At 46.2% G+C, this 18,902-nt stretch overlaps 1 protein-coding gene across 7 annotated transcripts in view; it reads right to left on the bottom strand.

Moving 5' to 3' along the window:
* The window catches only part of CAMKK1 (calcium/calmodulin dependent protein kinase kinase 1), an 86,798-nt gene that overhangs the window by 35,331 nt on the left and 32,565 nt on the right, over positions 1 to 18,902 (bottom strand). For all 7 annotated transcript variants that reach the window (XM_085240960.1, XM_085240958.1, XM_085240957.1 and 4 more), the window contains 3 exons: positions 12,516 to 13,072; positions 4,301 to 4,348; positions 3,184 to 3,237 (listed from right to left, as the gene is read on the bottom strand). In XM_085240960.1, coding sequence (XP_085097086.1) covers positions 3,184 to 3,237; positions 4,301 to 4,348; positions 12,516 to 12,971 — 558 coding nt within the window. In that variant the 5' untranslated portion in view covers positions 12,972 to 13,072. The remainder of the gene's footprint in view (positions 1 to 3,183; positions 3,238 to 4,300; positions 4,349 to 12,515; positions 13,073 to 18,902) is intronic.

The raw sequence follows: 18,902 nt of genomic DNA, 5'->3' as shown, positions 1-18,902 counted from the left end.
CCACCCTGAAACTTGGGAGCAAACAGCCCTGATACAAAGACTGTTAGGTATATACAGGTAGACAGCCTGATAACACAAATCTTGTTTCACAGGAAACCAGATTAAAAAAGGGGAAAAAGCAACTCACTGACAACCTACAATGCTATTGCTTTTGTCCAAAACTAGTGTAACAAATGGCCATCATAACCACTTTTCTCTGTGAGCTGATTTAGAGATTGAAAACAGGAAGGAGACATGACCTGAGGCATCACAGAATCAAATTCCATCAGCACAATGACTCCAAATTACATCTCCACCTGGACACATTTGCCTTTGCTTTTTATTTGCTGCTCTTTCAACAGAACTTGGCTTTTTTTTTTTCTTTTTACCCCTGCTCACTGTCAAAGCATTTCCTGCAAATTGTGACACTGAAACCTTCCCAGATGCAAAGGGCTCCTTGGCAGAGCCTTGCAAATATCGCTTTAGCAGCTCCACATGCTGCTGCAGTGGCAGAGGCAGCTTTCTGTACCCAGCTCTGTAGCTGAAGGGTCACTTCCTTGGAGGGAGCACCAGTCACATGCTTGGTACTAGAAGTTCAGTTTCCCCAGGCTGAAATGCTCCCTGCATCCGCCGATGTAAATAAACACGATTTCACAGCCCTTCACAGCACTGCTGTTGTTCACAGCAACAAAGGATAAAGCTCTTGGAAGCACTTGCTCATCTTTAATGGAAGGAAAAACAATCCACAAAATAAATACATCTCCACATTTTCCCCAAATGTGATGATCAGCTTTTCTTTCTGTAAGAGCTTTTCCTAATTCTAGGTCATGCCCAAAATTCATTCAAGCAAGAGAAATCTCTCCGTTCACTTTGTCAGAGATTCAATTCCTGATACCTGCACTTGTGAGAAGATGTTGCAAAAGGCCCTGTGTTTCAGAAAGAATCAGATGTGTCTTGCTCTGAATTATACTCCACAACAAATTTTTCTGCTTTAAGATTTGCTCCTTTTTATTGCAGCACTCCAGCTCAAGGAAAATAAAGCATGCAGAAACACCCTAGTCTCTCCCATATGCTGACATTCACAGCAGTGAAACAGTGGTGACAGTCCTGATGCTTCTGCTCTGATTCCACCTCTGCCACTATCGCATCTCTCACATCTCCCAGGATCAGCTTCAGCCTCAGAGCCCTCGTTCTGTTTCAGCCCCTGAGTTAACTCCCCAACAGCAAAGGAGAACTGAAGAGTGCATCCCTGCAATCCTGGGTTTGTGCATCCTGTCTCTCTTGGGCTAGCAAGGCTGAATCAGAGGTGTCCTGACATCAGAGCCACTTTAAGGCATCTGCCTAGATTAGGAAACAAAATGGAGATTAAGCAGGGATTAACTAACACACAGCAGGCTAACCTAGACATAGGCTTTCACTTTTAACTTTGATTTGGCCAGCTAAACCTATATCCAAGGTGTTCACCTGCAGCCAAAACATGGACAAAGATGACAGTACACAACGCCAACTTACACTGACCTCTTACCTGCTGAGGTGTGACAACTGCCCTGCCTGCTCAGAGCAGCCAGAGCACAGCATCAGGATTTCCATCACAAAAAGAAAAAATATGCTCAGACTGAAATACAGTGTGATGCATTCCCTACTTCGTGCTGCTGGCCCTGGCACTCCCCTAGGCTGATGGGACAAGATGCATCAGGGGAGCCACAGCTGGTACTGCTGTTCTCTGCAGAGCTAAACTGTGTTGCTCCGGGACATGGGGGAAGCATTCAGAGAGCAGCAGAGAAAGGGAGCCCTCAGAAACAGCAACCGCTCCAGTGTGGTGGGTGAGTCAGCCTGCAAAGCACAAGGGATGGAAAGAATTGCAGTTCCTTTGCTTGGCCGGCTTCAGGGCACCTTCTCCAGATTTTTGTCTCATCTCTTCCATCCTTCAAGGTACTTCTCCCTTTAGTTTCATACCCTCTGGTAGAGAGGAAGGGCTAGGGATATTAACAGGCATGCAACTCCCACACAATCTCTCTAATCTCGTATGCCACTTCTAAATCCAAGAACCAAAGAAAGAAAACTAGCGGGGCTGACCACAGTCACTCTCTCACCACCACAGGAGTGAGTACACTTTACATTTCCATAAAACACTCCTATTCCCTTCTGCACTGCACCAATACGAGTCTGTCAGGGCACTCTGATGGCTCCATTCCCAATCACACAGGGCTGCTCCATTGCAGCAGGGAAAACAAGATTGCCATGTGCTTGCCCTGCACTGTCCCATTGCTGAACAGGGCACAAAGCAGCATCTGCACTGCTGGGCCAGACTGACAAGGCTGCCTGGAAGGCAGCTGGGTTTGAGTTTCACAGCACTGCAACACTGGGCCCTTCCTAGCAGACACCTGTCATTCAACAAACTGCTCAAAGCAAGCTGCTTTCCACAAGCCTTCAGGCACATCCACACAAGAAGGCAGTTTTCCTTTTGCCAGCTGCCCAGCTCCTGCTTGCAGCCCAAACAAAATTAACAGTTTTCACAAGTGGGTTTTGCAGGAATCCCAGCTTGAACATTTAGGATTTGCCTGCTTCTGAAAAGGGAGTGACAGACAAGGAGGCTTTAGCATATACAACCTTTCTGTATCTAAACCCTCTAATTCTGGCTTCAGCTCAGCAAAACATTTAAAAGCCAAAGCTTGCCCTCTGCACTGCATCCTACACCTGTTTAGTCTACAGAGAGGCATCCTGCAAGGAAAGAAAGATGCAGCAGAGCCAGACACGGCCAAGCTGAGCCATGCCATTCAGCATTTCCAATAAACCCTTGTGTTTCCTTAAAGAACAGGCATGCTCATTACAGGTCGCTCTTCCAATGCAGAGCAGGTGCTGACTACCACCACCCACACATGCCTTTCATTTCAAGCAACCTGCTTCATAGCCAGACAGTGTCAGGACAAATCACCAATATGCTTCCTGCCTGCAAGGCCCTTGTCTGTTACATAATGCAGCCCACCTGATTCCCTCTCACCACAACACATAGGCACGCAAGCAGATGCACAGACAACTGCGTATCACTCCATGCCCAGCAGGGATGTTTGTATCCTTGCATGCCACTCAAATCAGAAATGCATGTGCTAAAAGCAGAAAGGAAAGGGGGGGACATAGCTCTCACAGGTGCAAAATGAAATGAGGAGCAGTGGAGACAGTGTGGAGAGAAGGAGAGAGACTTACATAATACTTGTCATCATCCTTGTTGTAGGCCAGCTTCACAACACCATAGGAACCCTGAAAATAACCACAAATTGCAGTCAGTTCAGCAGCTTTGCCTGGTCTCCTTGCTGCTCAGGACTGGTAGTATGTAGCCCTTTATGTTCTGGCATGTGCTGAGGATTAACACTGACTGGTGGAGTTGTGTGTCAGCCCATCACCTCCTGCCCCAACACCAAGCCATTGTGCCTGACCTACGTCAAACACGGCTGGGGAAGGGAGAGAATAACGTGAGCAGAATTTCTTGTGAAAGTTTGTATGCTTTGCGTGGATACCTTTCTGCACTTCCGAGCAAGACCATTTTCAGCCACAAACCCCTTCATCTCTTTAGAGTGAATGAACTTCAGGGAGGACCAACAGCCTGCCTTCCTCCAACAGCTTGTTGGATTGTTGCTATATCCACAGCTCCAGTGACAGCCTGAAGCCAAACTCCATCGAATCCTCTTGCTTTGGAGAAGAGTTTGGGCTAATAAAGCTTCTGGTGAAAGTCTGCAGCATGATATGCATTCAACTACAACCACCAACTGCCAAAGTAGGTACAGCTTCCAGAAAGCATAATTGCTTGTGGATCCATCTGCAGTGATGGCAGATGTCCAAACATGCAGGTGTCTGAACTGCTCAACAACCCAGACCTCTAAATAACTTTGGAGAAATCTATTCTGAATCATTGTGCAGCATTTAAATATGGACTACAATTAAACTAGCAGTTCATTCATAGAAATGAAAACTTAAGCTAGTGCTGGCATGGACCAAACACCTGCCCTCCTCTTTTTTTTTTTTTTTTCCTTCCCCTGATGGTTGTATTTACGCATTAAAACCATTTAGTTTACATTTGGCAAGCAAACATCTTGAAAAGAAGCCAACTTAACCACCTCTAGAGGAAAGGACCTTGAACAAAACTTACCCAAACTAGTAAGGCAAAACAGAAAACAAACAAAAAAACCCCGAAGTGAACCAAACACAAGTTCCAAGAAGTCTTGGCCAGTAAGACCTCCCAGGCTAGCATAGTCTTTTGACCTGTACTTTGTGTGTGCGCACGCATGCAGGTCTCTTATGACAAACAGCAGCTCCAGGAACATACCTTGCCTATTTCACTCTGCAGCTTGTACTGGTTTAATTGCACACAGTCCTGTGGATCAAAAGGAGAACATAATTAAAGTATTGGTAAAAAGGAAATTGTTTGATTCAGTGTCAAACAGAGGCAGAGCACTGACAGCCAAAGACTAGATCTTATTTAAACCACTGTAAGTTACACTGTAAGCACTACTTTGCTTGTTCTGTAAAGACAGCTCATAACAAAGTAATTATGAGCTGAGTTCTGACTGGGTGCAGTGGCTCCAACAGCACATTTACCCCCCAAAGCACCAGCACTGGTCCAGGCTCAGCCTGATGAGCCTGCCAGCAGCACTTGGCCCTTTACATTTCCTGACTGCATCAGACTACAATGTTCAACACCAACCCCAACTCCACAGAGGCATGTGGCTCTCACAGATGACCATCCAGGCACCCATGTCAGCCCCAGCAGAGCTGCAGGAACAAAACCATCCCTGGCATCAACCTGGCAGAGGCTTTGACCCTCCATGGGCTGCCTGTGACAACTGCAGCCCCAGCAGACTCACGGATTGGTCTTTGAGGAGAAAATACAGAGCCAAACTCCTCTGCTGTATTCTGCACAGGGTTGTACTCTGTGAGCAGAAGAACACAACTCTGACACGCACACTGGCAACAAAAGCTTGGTATCCAGAGACAGTGGGCTGCTGCAGCCTCCTTGACTTCCCTAGGAAGTGAGTCTGAAGGTCACGCTGCCCTTCCAGCAGCTTATACTGAAAGGGTAAGATGTTGAACAAGGGGATTATGTACAGTATTAAAAGATTCTCATGAGTTTGTCCGTCTCAGAAAAAAAAAATATGCAAAAAAACCCCCACAGAGTGCTGGCAGTGCTTCTCCAAAAATTAAGACGAAATTCCATTCTGATGGAGCCAAAGTGTCTGTATTTTCTTAAGCCTGTCCTGCACATGTCCCATGACAGCACACATACCATCTCACACACCAGCACAGTGAGCCACAGCTCAGGGCACCAGGATCTTTCAGTACTAAGGACCTGAGCACATGGGGGTGCAGAGGCATCACCCCTTGTCCCCACTACAGCACTGCCATGCCCCCATCCCCAAGGTGAGTGCAGCACGACTCTGCAGAGCTCAGAAGAAATGCTGACTGTTCTCAGCTCACTATTTTGCAAATATTTATTCAAGGAGAGATTCTGGGGATGCTGCAGAGTTGTGGCTTTTATTTTTTTTTGGTACCTTGGAGCAGACTTAACATACAGCATTTAACTGCATTGCAGGGGACAGCACAGCCTAAGAGTGAAAGAAGCAGAGAGTTTCTGTCCCATGTGGATGAAATATGCTGAGCCATAGACAGGACGTGCTTCTCCACACAGCATTTTAAAAACAACAGCTCTCTCCCTGGGACTGCCAAACACTAAAGCAGGCTGGCAACCCACTTCTAGCCTCCACACTAGGCACTCTGTGAACAAAGCTGACACCAAGCATGCAGATAGGTGGATTAGACTTCCCACAAGCCTCAAAATACCACAATCTGCAGCAGCACAGCAAAAGGGGTGCCAGATGTCTTCAGTACATTTGAAGGAACAGACAAATGTTACAGCTCCCCAGTAAAAGCAATACTAGCTTACAGATGAAGATGCATTAGAGCACTGATGCAGCATATGACAATTCTGGTACTTCCCCCAGCATGAGCCAGAAAGACTTTCCAATGCAAGTGAGCATCAAAGTGAAGGAGAATAAAGAAATGGGGAAATCATGACTTTTTAGCTCACAGTGGTTTGTCAGGAATACAAAGAATGACTTAAATCTCCATCTTGTTTCCAGTGAAGAAAGTTTTTTCCACCACCCTAACAAGAAAAAAGAGCCAACAGTGAGTAATGGAGCCACAGAAGTGCATTAACTCTATTGATAGCAAGGCACATAAAATCTTACCAACAGCAAAACCCAATCAATTAGAACTAGGAGCAACAAGAGAGGAGAGCACGACCCAGCAAAAGACAAGATATGAAGGATCAGATCACTGAAATGTATAGAAGAAAATAAACTCATTGCATTTTAAAAGAAACTCCTTTTCAAAAATAAGGCAGCGTATAGAACCCAAGGTACAGACACCTTAGGGACAAATTCCCAGGAAAGCATTAAGTCAGCAGATTCACTTCCCAGTGAAGCTTTGCACTGTAGTGATTTACACAGATTAAGAAGGAGAGGCAACACCAAGACAAGGGCCGAGGGAAAGCTGATGTCAGGGCACAGCTTGCTCACAGCCAGAGATCCAGCTCTGCAGCACAGCCTGCCATGCTCCCTCACTGCAGCACAGCTTCTGGACCTGATTCACTCCCACACTGCTCTGCATTCAGATAACTGCTAGTTAAAAAGCTTCTGTGGTGCTCTGGGCACTTGTGCTCAACTCAGCAAAAATTCAAACCAGCCTGTAGGTGCTTTTTTACCTCATTTTTTTCCCCTTTCTTGCAGAAAGGCTGTAATTCACAGGTCTGGTGACTCCTGCCACATGTCACTGCAGACTGGCAGCTTTTTTATTATGTTATTATTTGGTTCTCCTGCAAGAGATGGGATAGTTGTACTATTTCTTATCAAACACAAACACTGATCTCTGGGTCAAGTCTTTATTATTTTTATTTTTTTAAGATAACACTGTACAATTCTCTTGATTTCATCAGGCCAATGTTCTGCAACTGCTGATAATGTTTCTTACTGTTTGTACTTAACGAGAAGTGTCAGTAAATTAGACTGCTGCATCCATCTAAGCATGCAGTAATTTTTCCACCTTAAGAAGCAGATGCTCATTTGTCTGTCCAAGGTATTACTCAAAAGAAAGAGAGGAGAGGCCAGAGACACAAGCAATACAAAAAGTGATTTAAAAAATCATAAATTACAATGCAGTCCAGGCCCAAATCCATAAATCCTGCTGCCATCACTGTGTGACAGGAGCTTGGAGAAATGGCAAACTGAGCCTTTGCTGCCCAAAGGTACACTGGGGTGAAATGAAGAAAAAGAGCTTATTTCCAAAAGAAGACATTTCCAAAAATAATTAGGGCAGCCATGTATACATACATTGGGAAATATTCTACCCCTGAAAGGAAGCCAAATTCACCAATCTCAAAATAGCTATGAGTTTCATCAATTTAGAGATATGCTTTGCAGAGAAAACATGGGAAAGAAAACCGGGAACTTCAAGTCACTAATGAAGACAGTGCCGTTTTCAAACCCTCCCCCAGCTGAAAGGGGAAGCGAAAGCAGTTCTAAAAACAGACTAAATGAAAATAAAAGCCAGACAAGGGGCATCAGGGGCAGCAACGGATATAACTTACAAAGCTGTTAAGGGACAGAGAAGGATCCACAGGAAGCTCAGCGCTCATAAGAAGATAAGAAAAACAAATGATGTTTAAACATCATCCAACAAGTGCAGAAGTTGCAGCCCAGCACTGTGACTGGCTGTGGCTGTGCAGAACACCAAGGCTGAGCACCTCCACCTGAGTTCACCCACTCCAAACCCCAGATCTGAACGCAGCATGCCAGGCATTTGCTGAATCCCTGGCAGAGCTCATTTGGAGAGCAGCTAGAAGAATAAAGACATCTTTTTCCAGACTTTCTCTCAAAGCCTGCTGGCATGGCTAATGGCTTTAGATTTCCTCAGTACATAACATGACAGCTGAGCTTCCCACGCACCTCTTACTGAGGCAAGAGTGAGGAGGCTGAGGGCACTGGGATGGAGGCAGCCCCTCTGCAACTGTGGCTTTGTGCCTTCTCCTCCTCCCAGCCATACCTTTAAAATGAGCTTCAGGTAAATTGGAAATGTAACTTTTAAATAAAGGCTAATTAGTCCTAGGAAAAGAAATTAGGAGTGTCAGTGGGGAATTCTTCTTTGAAGGAACGTTTTACAAGCATCTTTGATCTTTTCAGTAGAACCCAGCTCGAGCACTGCAGCAAGACTTGTACAAGAAAGAAGTTGGGACCTGCAGGGTTGGAGAGGGAAGTGCTTCAGCCACCCAGAGCCTCAGTCCCATTGCTCCTCTGGTCCTAGAGGATTTATCTCTGTGTAAGGCAAGGAAATCACAGCCTTGCGAAGAGAATCAGGCAGCTCCCAAGCATTTGAAGAGTGCAAAACCTGAGTCAGCCCAACACCAGAGCACAGCCTCTCCCACTCCTGACACCGGCTGCTTCCAACCAGTCAAACAGACAAGCAAGAGGCCTGATGTAAAAGCAAGAAAAGCAAGAGTAGAAAATAAAGCCATTATTTATTTTCTGTGCCTCTGGGGTGAGCTGTGGACACTGAGCACAGGAAAACACCCTGTCAGCTCAACCCCCACCCTTGTGCTCAGGTCAGCAGCAGCTCTGAGAAGGGGAGGCACGCTGACCTGACTTCATCCTTTGCACTCCTGCTCAAGCATGCTTGGCATTAGTCCCTACCAGGCTGAGCTGGGCCACCCCTGCAGCACAGAGCCAGAGCATCCTGCTGGTCCCAAAGGGAAATACCATGCAAACACAGGGGCTGGGATGACCACACTGGGTTGCCAGGCATGGGTGGATCCACGGTAAAGAGAGGAATGATGGTTCAGATAATCAGCAGATTGGATAAGTATAAAGAAACTAACAGTGCTGCGAGTCTGGGGAAAGAGAAATCTTTGATTCTCCATCTAGCTACCCTCCAAATGAAACTTTTCTCAGCTACCTCAAAAGGTTGATTAGGGATGGCAAAATAAAAACAGCATCGCATTTTCAAGTGTGACTTCCCAGCAAGCAGCACATCCACCCTGGCACAGACACAAGCCCTGCAATTTAGGTGGGACAAGCTCTGTCAAACCCAGCAACAAGATCACCATTGGTCTGTATGAACCTGTTTGCTGTTTCCCCCTTTCCCTGGCACACACAAGTGCCAGAGCATCATCCGTGAAGCAAAGCAGAAGGTGCTTTGAGAACTCTATGGAAAGCTCTCTCCTCCTGCCACGCTGCCAGTACCAAGCAGGAATTGGTATTTGTGCTCACACCAATGAGCTACATGTGCCTGTGACCTAAATTCTTGGGCCTGTAGTTCAATTCTGCAGCTATGCACCTTTAACAGCTTCAGTTTAATAACTTCTGTGCCGTAGCTAAAGGCAAAGCCATTCCTCTGTTAGAGCAAAGAGCTGGTGAGAGAAGCAAGAATGCTACCAGCCCTACAGGCACTCCCATAGGGGAACATGATGCTGGAAGGACCTTCTCAGACAACAGTCCACACAGAGCTTTAGAGCGGAGAGGAACAAGCAGGGAATCTATCTCACACCCCATGCTTTGAAAATTATGAATTTATCAAAGATGTGACAGACTGGGTTACACAGTACACAGTAACAGTGTCAGGGGAACAGAATGGGCTACTTCTCATGCAGAGATAATACTGCAGATCCAGATTTGTCAGCAGAAACTCAAGACACCAGGCAGCTATCAATACTTCGTCCCAGGGCAATCAACTAATTGGCAGTCTAATTGCCAAACGACAACAAGCCCTGGCTCTGTTTCAGCCCTACCAGCCCAGGAGTCACTGCCTTCCTCAGTCCTCACAAGCTATCCCCCTCCAAAGGCATGTGCTGGCAGCAGGGTACCAGGGATGGAGCTGTCAGTGCCCATACTGCCTGCTGCAGCTTCAGCTCTCAGCCCTCAGATCTCTGAGTATCAGTTTTCCTCCCAGCCTGTGAGCATAAAGCTCAGCGGCATCACTGAGTGAACACAAGTCCTTCATAATTCAGAGGAGAACAGAAAATTCTCATCTGTCACATGCCCTTATGCAGCCTCCCCAGAGCATGTTTCTCCATTACTTCTCCAGATGAAAGATACATTGCTCCCAGCATCACTGGAGAGGGAAAGCATTTTCAATTCGAGATCATTATCGGCATAACAAAGGAAATTTTGATATACAGCTGTGCCATCCATCTTGGCTCCTGACGGATGATGCCTGCACATGTACCTCTGATAAAGCCTCAATGCTCATAAACTTCATCTTCATGCAGACTGCAAGCTATGCAGGAAGTGACTGTGAGCCAAAGCTATGGGTGTCCTGGCACTGGGAAGGCACCGAGTGCTGGCACCAAGTACTCAGTGCAAAGAGAAAGGAGCAACTCAAAGGCTTTAAACAGGTGAGAGAGTGGTCACGCCTGTGCTCAGCCTCAAACTTACCTCACATACAACCTGCATCTTTCCAGTCCTTTTGCTGTTTCTTACTGGATACAGACAGCAGCCCTGTGAGCAGTACTGTCAAAACATTGTTCCTAAGGGCCCTGCTGAGGGAGCAAGCACTCACAGCTCTCACCTGACCTCCCCTTCCATCTGCTACTGCAGCAATTCCCTGTTAATACAAATGTTTTTAATGAACACAGCTCTGTTAAGCATCTCAGCTGCACTGCAGCAAGGCTCTAAGCAGTTACAGCAAGTGACCATTATAAACACAGATGTCTGACAGATTGCTGTTGGAGCAGGGAAATGAAGGACTGCGCAGTCGCATTTCAAACTGAACACTTCCTGTCCCAAGGAATTGCTCCCTGAGATGCAAATACTGCGAGAGGGAACTGAGTATTCTCGATTTCTTTTCAGACTGGAGAGTGCTAGAATTGCACTTGACTGCAGGTACTCAGAAGCAGATTCCAGACCATCCCTACTCTTGGCGCAGACAAAGCACTGCAGGAGGGCAGAGCTGGCACACCAGTCACACGCATTTCCAAGAGTCAGCTCCTCTCACTCCCACATCTCCAATTAAAGCACGTGGCTGTTGTCAAAGAAGTTGCAACCTCTGCAGTTCATTTCGTGCAGATATTCACTTATCAGCCATGACCACCTCACAGCTAACATGACTTGCAAAAATCCCCAGCAGATAGTGGCTGATTTGCATGTGCACCAACCCTATCAGAGCTACAGGAGGAAAATACCTGCTTTTCAGAAGGAAGCACTGAGCCACACGTGTTAAGCTCCAGACTGAAATTCCAGTGATTTTGCTCACATAGTACACAGGGCAGGACAAGAATGAGTTTTAGGCATTAGAGCAGGGAGTAGCATAACACCCAAGAACAATGCAGGCTCCACAAAGCAGACATTCCCTTTCTGGTACTCCAGTCAGCTCTTCATACTTAAAAATGTTCCTAGCCAGTAGCATTTAAGGAAGCATTCTTTGTTTAAAAAAAAAAAACCAAACCCATCTATTTATTCTACTTTTACCACGTTCAGCTTTCAAATAAAGTCTTGCTGAAGTTTCAGTTTGATCTATACCCACTTCCTCACAGGCTCTGCTGCACCATGCATATGACAGCTGCAAATTGCTGCATACTTGGTGTCCTGTGTCTTTGGTGTGACAAGGCAGCAGAGCCCCTCTCTGCTCCCTGTCCTCCCCAGTAACTCACATCACGGCATGCACACCAGTAGCTTAGCTAGAAAGAAAAGCTCAAACAGCCATCCTGATCTTTTTTTCCTGGGATAGCAGACAGGACAGCCTTCCCCACCAGCACTACAGCCTGCATGACACAGGGAGCTATAACCAGCAGCCACTTCCATCGATGGGCTTGACCAGAAGCAGTGTGTCACACCTTTGGGACATGTCTGAGCCCAGCTCTAATACCAGGAGAGGAACTGCAAGACAGGGCAGGAAGGACTGCAGCTACCCAGAGAAATTCATCTGAAGGGGAAGGAGTCATGGCCCTCAGTTACCACCGCTGTTACAAATCCATACAAATACTTTAAAGACAAAAGAAAATCCTGATAAGCATAGAAAATGCCAGTGCATTTAAGCTCTTTATAAAATTAAGTTGTGCCTTCAATAATGCCCAAACACAAAAGGAGATGTATAAACTTCAGAAGTGTAAATCCATGAAATACCAGCAGGAAAGCTGCTGTAATTGATAAACTCCCGAAGGGCACGCGTGCAGGGACACAGAAAACAAATGCAGTTGGTCTCAGCCCATTTTCTGAACAGCCTTACAGGCCTTCTGCACGCTACCACCACGTAAGTGGGAGTCCCAGTCTGTTAGCAGGACTACTTCAGGCAGGTGAGGGCTGAAGGATCCCTATTTCAGCTTTAGGGGAAGGACATGAAGGTGATAAGCCATTCCACGTGAACATAATATTCCTGGTTTCGAGAATCTTAGAAAAACACTGCTTTCAGATTTACTATTTTGAAAGACTACAAACTCTCATTGCCAGTGAAGACGTATCCCACCTCAACAGCACAGTTAAAGTAGAGGACACACCTACCTCAGCATCTGAGATGGAGACTCGATTGGACTCTATCGTTGGCCTCCGCATTATACGAGGCGATGGCCCTGTGGCATAATGACCAAAACCCGGAGTGTTGCTCGATGCCAAATGACTTCCTGATGATCTTTCCTGAAGAGACAACTTCCTACTTGATAGCACAGGTCTAGCAAGAGGTCTCTTGGAAGTGTGCCCACAGTGAGCATTGTCTGGTTGTTGGGAGAGCAGGAATTCATTCGTTTCCACGTCACTGTTGACTCCATTTCTTTGGATGTCTTTTACATTATCAGAAAAGACAGTGTCATTTTCTTCAGTGGTGTCTTCCCCATTTTGGTCACTTCTGTCTGGGTGAACAGACACATCTATGGCCGCCACCCGCTCTGCCAGTTCAGCCTGTGCGTCTTGGAAGCCTGTGTCATTGTCTTCGGCCACAACATCTGTTGGAGAGTCCTCCATCACTGCGTGCTGCCCACGAAGTCTCAGATGGGACTGCAGGGAGCTGGAATTCTAGCACTCACAGAGAGAGTATGGCATGACTGGATGTCTCCTCAAAATATCTAGAAGGAAACACAGAGAGGTGAGTGGCAATGTCTACTCAGCACAACATAATCAAGACATTCACCTGTGACTCCTTTCATCCAGAAAGGATATGAAGACAAAACTCCAGCAGTCTGTCAACAAACAGCAAGCAGCCACCCAGAAGGAAAGGCAGCACCAACAGTAAGCTAGATATAAAATTTGTACTGGTGATAAAGACGAGATTATATCTGTGCACAAGAAGTAACGCAGATAAAGGGAACTTCTCTTTCTGCAGTTAAAGTCAGCCTAAGTTCACAAGGAAGTGAAGAAGTATGGCTTCTCAACAAGCCAAGGGTTAAGGGTCAAACTTTCAGCCTCTTGAATTCTTATTTGCAGGGTAGAAGAACTTCCTGTACGTATCCAAACCCAACATGCAGAACAACAAACCCACAGCCATTCAGGACTCCACAGTAGGCTCTTGGTCGCCCTGTATGGCCCCACAGTACCACAGAACAGCTTGGAAGCCAGCCTACGCCGGCGACTCGCTGCTGGTAGTTTAAGCAACTTATTCAACAGCAAAGGAAGAATTTGAGTTGTTCTCTGGGGCTTCCTCTGGACTCCCACAGTTGCAGCCTATGTGAAAGCATGCGTCATCCTCATTGCCCACCACGTATAAAACCTACACTGAGATGCAAATCAACAAGGCTTAATGATTATCAGCATGTGGGAATTGGCTTTTCCTTTGGAAAAGACCTACGAAATGAAAATGTAACACAAAGCAATAACTGCTGAATAAAATTCACTGTTTCCTGCATGTTAATTTCAGTCTCAATTTAAACCAGAGTTCAGTCTTCCCAGTGTGGTCCAGAGCAGGAAATGATCCCCTGCAGCATGTCTGTCAACTCTTAATCACTTCTAAAGATGTGCTGCTGCCAGATGCATCATTTGATCACCGTTTTTGGGGAGAATCTAAAGAGCATTAGTCACAGAATCCTGGATTACATCCAGAGAACTACACAACTTTGCTGAAGGCTTAACATGGAGATATTGCGACCTTTGGCTCTCTACATGCAAAGCAACCACAGAAGCTGGATGTCACTCACAGTGCCTTGTTTTCATGGTCACTACACTTAATTTACAGGAGGAACAGGTGGGCTGAGTGAGTTCAAAAAGCCCCATCCAGCCACCAGCCTGGGAACGCAGGTGACCTCCCCAAGAAGCATGGAGCAAAAGTTGAGCCTGGCTTGAAGCTTCCCAGAGATGTTCAGTGAAACTGCAGCCGAATGCTGCTGCAAAGAGCAACAACCTCCAGGTCTGCTGCAGAAGCACAGCAGACAAAGATAAGCAAATCTTTTATGTCAGTAGAGAAACCTGAGAAAGATCTGGATGGCAGATTTAACCCTAGGTTACGGGCCAACCACAGGGAGAACATGCTGTGCACTGAATGTCACAGGAAGGAAACATCCAAATCCAACACATCCTTCACCACAGGCCTGCTGTTCACCTCCTTCCCCTCCCTGGTATAATCTTCCCCCATTGCCTGCCTTTCCTGCAGGCATGTTTGAAATAAACTGACAGAAACGTCAGTCACTCAGAACAGTAATGAAATGATGAAATCAACTTTAAAAGCTTCTATTAAAACTATATTTAAACCCTTCAATCCCAAAGCACAGATCCCTTCTGGAGCAGGAGGCAGGCAGTAGGGGTGACTTGCAGCAGCAGGGAAAGGAGTGCAGGGCTCCAGCACAAAGCCACAGGCAAACCAGCACTACATCCCCTTTGCTAGACCTCCCTGCTCTCTCTAACCCCAATTCACATTCACTTGCATTAAGCCTCACTAATTTGTCCTTACTAACAAGCTTCATGGTGGAGAGCCAGCTGCAGCCTGGAGCTGGCTCAGCAATGAACCTTGTCCTCCGAAGTGCGTTTGCATGAAACCTGTGGAGGATTTGTTGTCTGCAATGCAGGCAGGGTTTACTTTTGCAAAGTTTCTGGCCTGACTTAGGAACACTGAGCAATCTCACAGCACAAAAAACTCAGGAAAAAAGACAATTATTTATTTCTACCAGGCAAAATTAATGGTGGATTTGCACAGTTCGTCAGGCTGTAACACATCTGCACCTCGTTGCAGCAGGAAATCCCAGTGAAACACACACACACACAACTACCTCCTTAGGGCTCCTGCTGCAGCTCTGTGTCTGAGGCTCCTCGCAGGCTCACCAGTCTGATCCCAAACAACACCGACCACCTGCTGCAGATCAGAGGATTCTGCTGCAGACAGGAACTAAAGCTGCAAACAAGCTTATATGAGCAGAATTAATTTCCTTACACATATCTTATTTACCATTTTTCCCCTTAGCTATTCCTCTCCTGCAGGGAGACTGTGACTTCACTGGTGTTTTCTGCAGTCTATTTATCAAATAGCTGCACACGTTTCCCAAATTATTCCCAGGCAGCGAGCAGACCGTGGCAGAAAATATGTTTTTAAAAGGAGTGTGATTCTGGAAAAAAATCTCTCTGTATTGTAAGAGAGATAGGTGAACTTAATTTTGCTGCTCCATAAAGTATTTCAAAGCACTGTCTGAAAAATAGAAGTTGTAAACATAGTTTACTGCTTGGTCCTTCCATACGGTTAACTAGAAATGTTCTTACAGAAAGGACCAGGAGGTTACAAGGCCCTGGGCTCAGCACATCCAGCTTCATTTCCTGACTTTGCCACAGGCTGCCCAGAAAAATGACTTTACAGCTTCATCCATCACAGTTTCCAGGGTAAAATTATTATACTGCCCTCAGCCCACCTCATCCCTCTTCCCCTTTTTTGTCTGAGAATGTATTTGCCCTGTGCAAAGGAAATAAGGAGCCTTTGTAGATCACAGCGAGCATAACTACAAGCATTTGCAAGCAAATCATTCAGGCAGCAATTTAGCTGCTGCTCAGTGCTGGAGATCTCTTCAAGTGCCTGAGGTTGGTGTCCTCTGTGCCAGCTCAGGACTGGCAGGGACACCTGTGTGTCCCCATTTGAAGGCCAATTCTTTGGTGCCTCTTGATCTCACAAGACCCACAGGCACTTCCACAGAGAGAGTGTCCAAAGCTCATGGGTCGTTTAGTCTGCTCCTTTAATATACAACAGCAAGATCAGAAATCAGGGCAAGTTTTCTAAGCAGTGCAGACAGCTGTGTGCTGGGACAGGCCACCTGCAGAGGCGATGTCACCTCCATGACCAGCATCTTTCAGGTCAGTACCCAACACTGCCAGGCCTTCTGCCCTACCCTGGGCCACAGTTGGCTGCACAGGCTCTCGTGGCTCCAGCCAGCCCTACTTTGTGCTGCATTTCCCTTCAGATACTCCTCCACAGCAGCGCAGAATTAATAACCTGCTCTGGCTGCTGTCAATCAGAGCCAGAAACTCCCCCTAAGGAGAGAAGCAGCAAGTCCTAGAGTGGGCTGCCAAGTCCAGAACAGCTCATCAAATGACATTTTTGAAATATTAGGTCAGTAAGTTCCTTGCAGAGCCTGAGCTGTCTCTCCACACCAAAGAACACAGCCTGTGACTATTTCCATACCAGAGTCTCCCCTGCACTCCCTTTTCTGCATCTGAGTCTGCAGGACCTACCTGAGCAAAGCCCACTGCCCCGATACCAGGGAGATGCTCCACACACACCACCCTGATGCCATCAGCCTCTCACACCTGGACAAGGCCCACACCCAGAGTCCAAGCAGCTGGCTCAGACATCTTCAGCCTAGAGAAGCTGAAGGTGAACTCAGTCTGAGCTGCCATGTGAGACACATAAGTCCCCGGTGGGCTGTTTCACATGCCTCTCTGTACCTGAGAGAACCACCTTCAGGCACCCACTGGCTGAGTGGTGTGGTTCAGATGGAGCAGCAAATTGCTATGAGGAGATACAGCTCTGTGAAGCCAAAGAAAAAAAAAAAGTAAATCTCTGCAACCCTTGCAGAGATAATCAAGACAGATGGATACCAGACCAGCCACTCAGACTATGTTCCTGTTGGGAAAAGGGTAAGCTGCTGTCAGTACAGACTCCCAGCCAGAACCAGGAGACATCACTACAACCCAAATAATAAATAAGAACATAGTGTTTGAGCTTTTTACATACATGCCATACACGTGCTTCATTCTGTGCCTTTCAAGGCTCTGTGTCACAGCACAGACAATCATATCTTGCTGAGAATCCACTCAATCCTGCTATAATAATTCTAGTCTATTTTCCTCTTCTCTCCACAATTCTTGGCAGCGAGCCTGGTTGTTGTGGCACAGCTGAAAATTAGATCATAAAAGAGAGGAGCTTTGATTACTTCTGTGAAGCTCCTAGCACAGCTTCAAATGTAACTGCTGAATGACAAAAAAAAACAACACAGTATTTCTGCAATTCAAGTGTTGTGTGAGAAGTCTGAGAAGTGAGATCCAGGCACCTGCCCTGCCACATTTCCCAAATGACAAACAAACATCTCCTGGCCACATTCCTTCTTCTGGAAAATCCATCACCTCTGTGTCCTTTGTGTTAGTGCCTGTGTGCCTTAACAAGGCAGGGTGTTTCCAAAAGGCATTTTAGGATCAGTTCAGCCCCGGAGCTACAAATGATGAGCACGACACACTGCTCCATCCCTGACCTTCTCTTCTTCACTCCCTCCTGTTGCTTCTCTGCTCCTGGTGCAAGGTATGTATGCAGACATCAGACAGCAGGATTGAGCTCAGCAGCAGCTTCCTGACACTATATAAAAATATTCCTTTGGACCAGAAGCACAATGATATCAGTGTTACAGTAATTAGCAGCACATTTTAACTATGTTTTGAAACTAAATAGGATGCTGAACTAAAAGCTCCAGTCTACCAGCCACAGCATGAGAGATAACAACCACCTCATGCACAGGGTACTGAGCTCAGGAAGTTTTACAAAAGATTTTACCAACTGCATTATATTTCATCACTCCATGTTCTAATTATACGATTAAATAAATTTGCATAAGCAGATGCAATTACACTAATTGCATATATAAGCAATAATCAACCAAAAATTACTCTGAAGACAAAGTTTCTACTTAAGGAAATTCCTGTAACAAGAAACACTTAGGAGTGCCAAATCCATCTAAGAGTGATATCAGAATACAAAATAATCCAGATAATGCTGGTAAAATAGGAGCCAAGCCAAGGACATGATTTTACTGGGTGCAGCAACACTTTCACATTTTAACCATGACGTTGGTGGGAACAGCACTAAGAAATCACAGAGGACTCATGCTATTCTACATTCTGGCCATGCTGTAAGCATTTTCATGCAGCAGGTTTGGCTGCTGTGTTTTGTAGCAGACAGAGGTTCAGTAACACTGGTTATCAGACTGATTCTAGACTGTATTTGTTTCTGCTCAGTCTTTTAAAGCTGTTTATCAGTGTAGGAGCATCGGTAAAAGTGGTTTTACTTTGCAAGTTACAGCCAAGACGATGCAGGGAATGGTCAGTGAGAGTGACTCAGCCCACACAGCTGCAGAACAAACACTTCCACTCACCATCTCTATAGCATCCCCAGAGTGACCGCACACCTGGCACATCCCAACACCCACACCATCCCTGCAGACAACCTGAGCTCAGATTATAACAAATCCATTTGCCCTTGTGACAAATGACATAAAAGACTTGCAGGGAAATGGATCCTAGCTGCTGAACCAGGCTGATGTTAGCCACAGACACTGGCTAAGAAGGACAGAGGTGACAGTGTGGGAGAAGAGCAATGAGTCTGGTTACAGTGGATGGCCAAGCAGATGTCCCAGCACATCCCTGACCACATGGAATGGTCTACCTTACCCCCAAAAGACCCTGCAGACATTAGCATGGAAGAATTGGACTTCATATAAT

The sequence above is a fragment of the Meleagris gallopavo genome, chromosome 21 (assembly GCF_905368555.1).
Source record: "Meleagris gallopavo chromosome 21, MGAL_WU_HG_1.1, whole genome shotgun sequence".
Taxonomy (NCBI): Eukaryota; Metazoa; Chordata; class Aves; order Galliformes; family Phasianidae; genus Meleagris; species Meleagris gallopavo.
The sequence above is the reverse complement of the archived record's forward strand: the minus strand, read 5'-3'. Positions and strand labels throughout refer to the sequence as shown.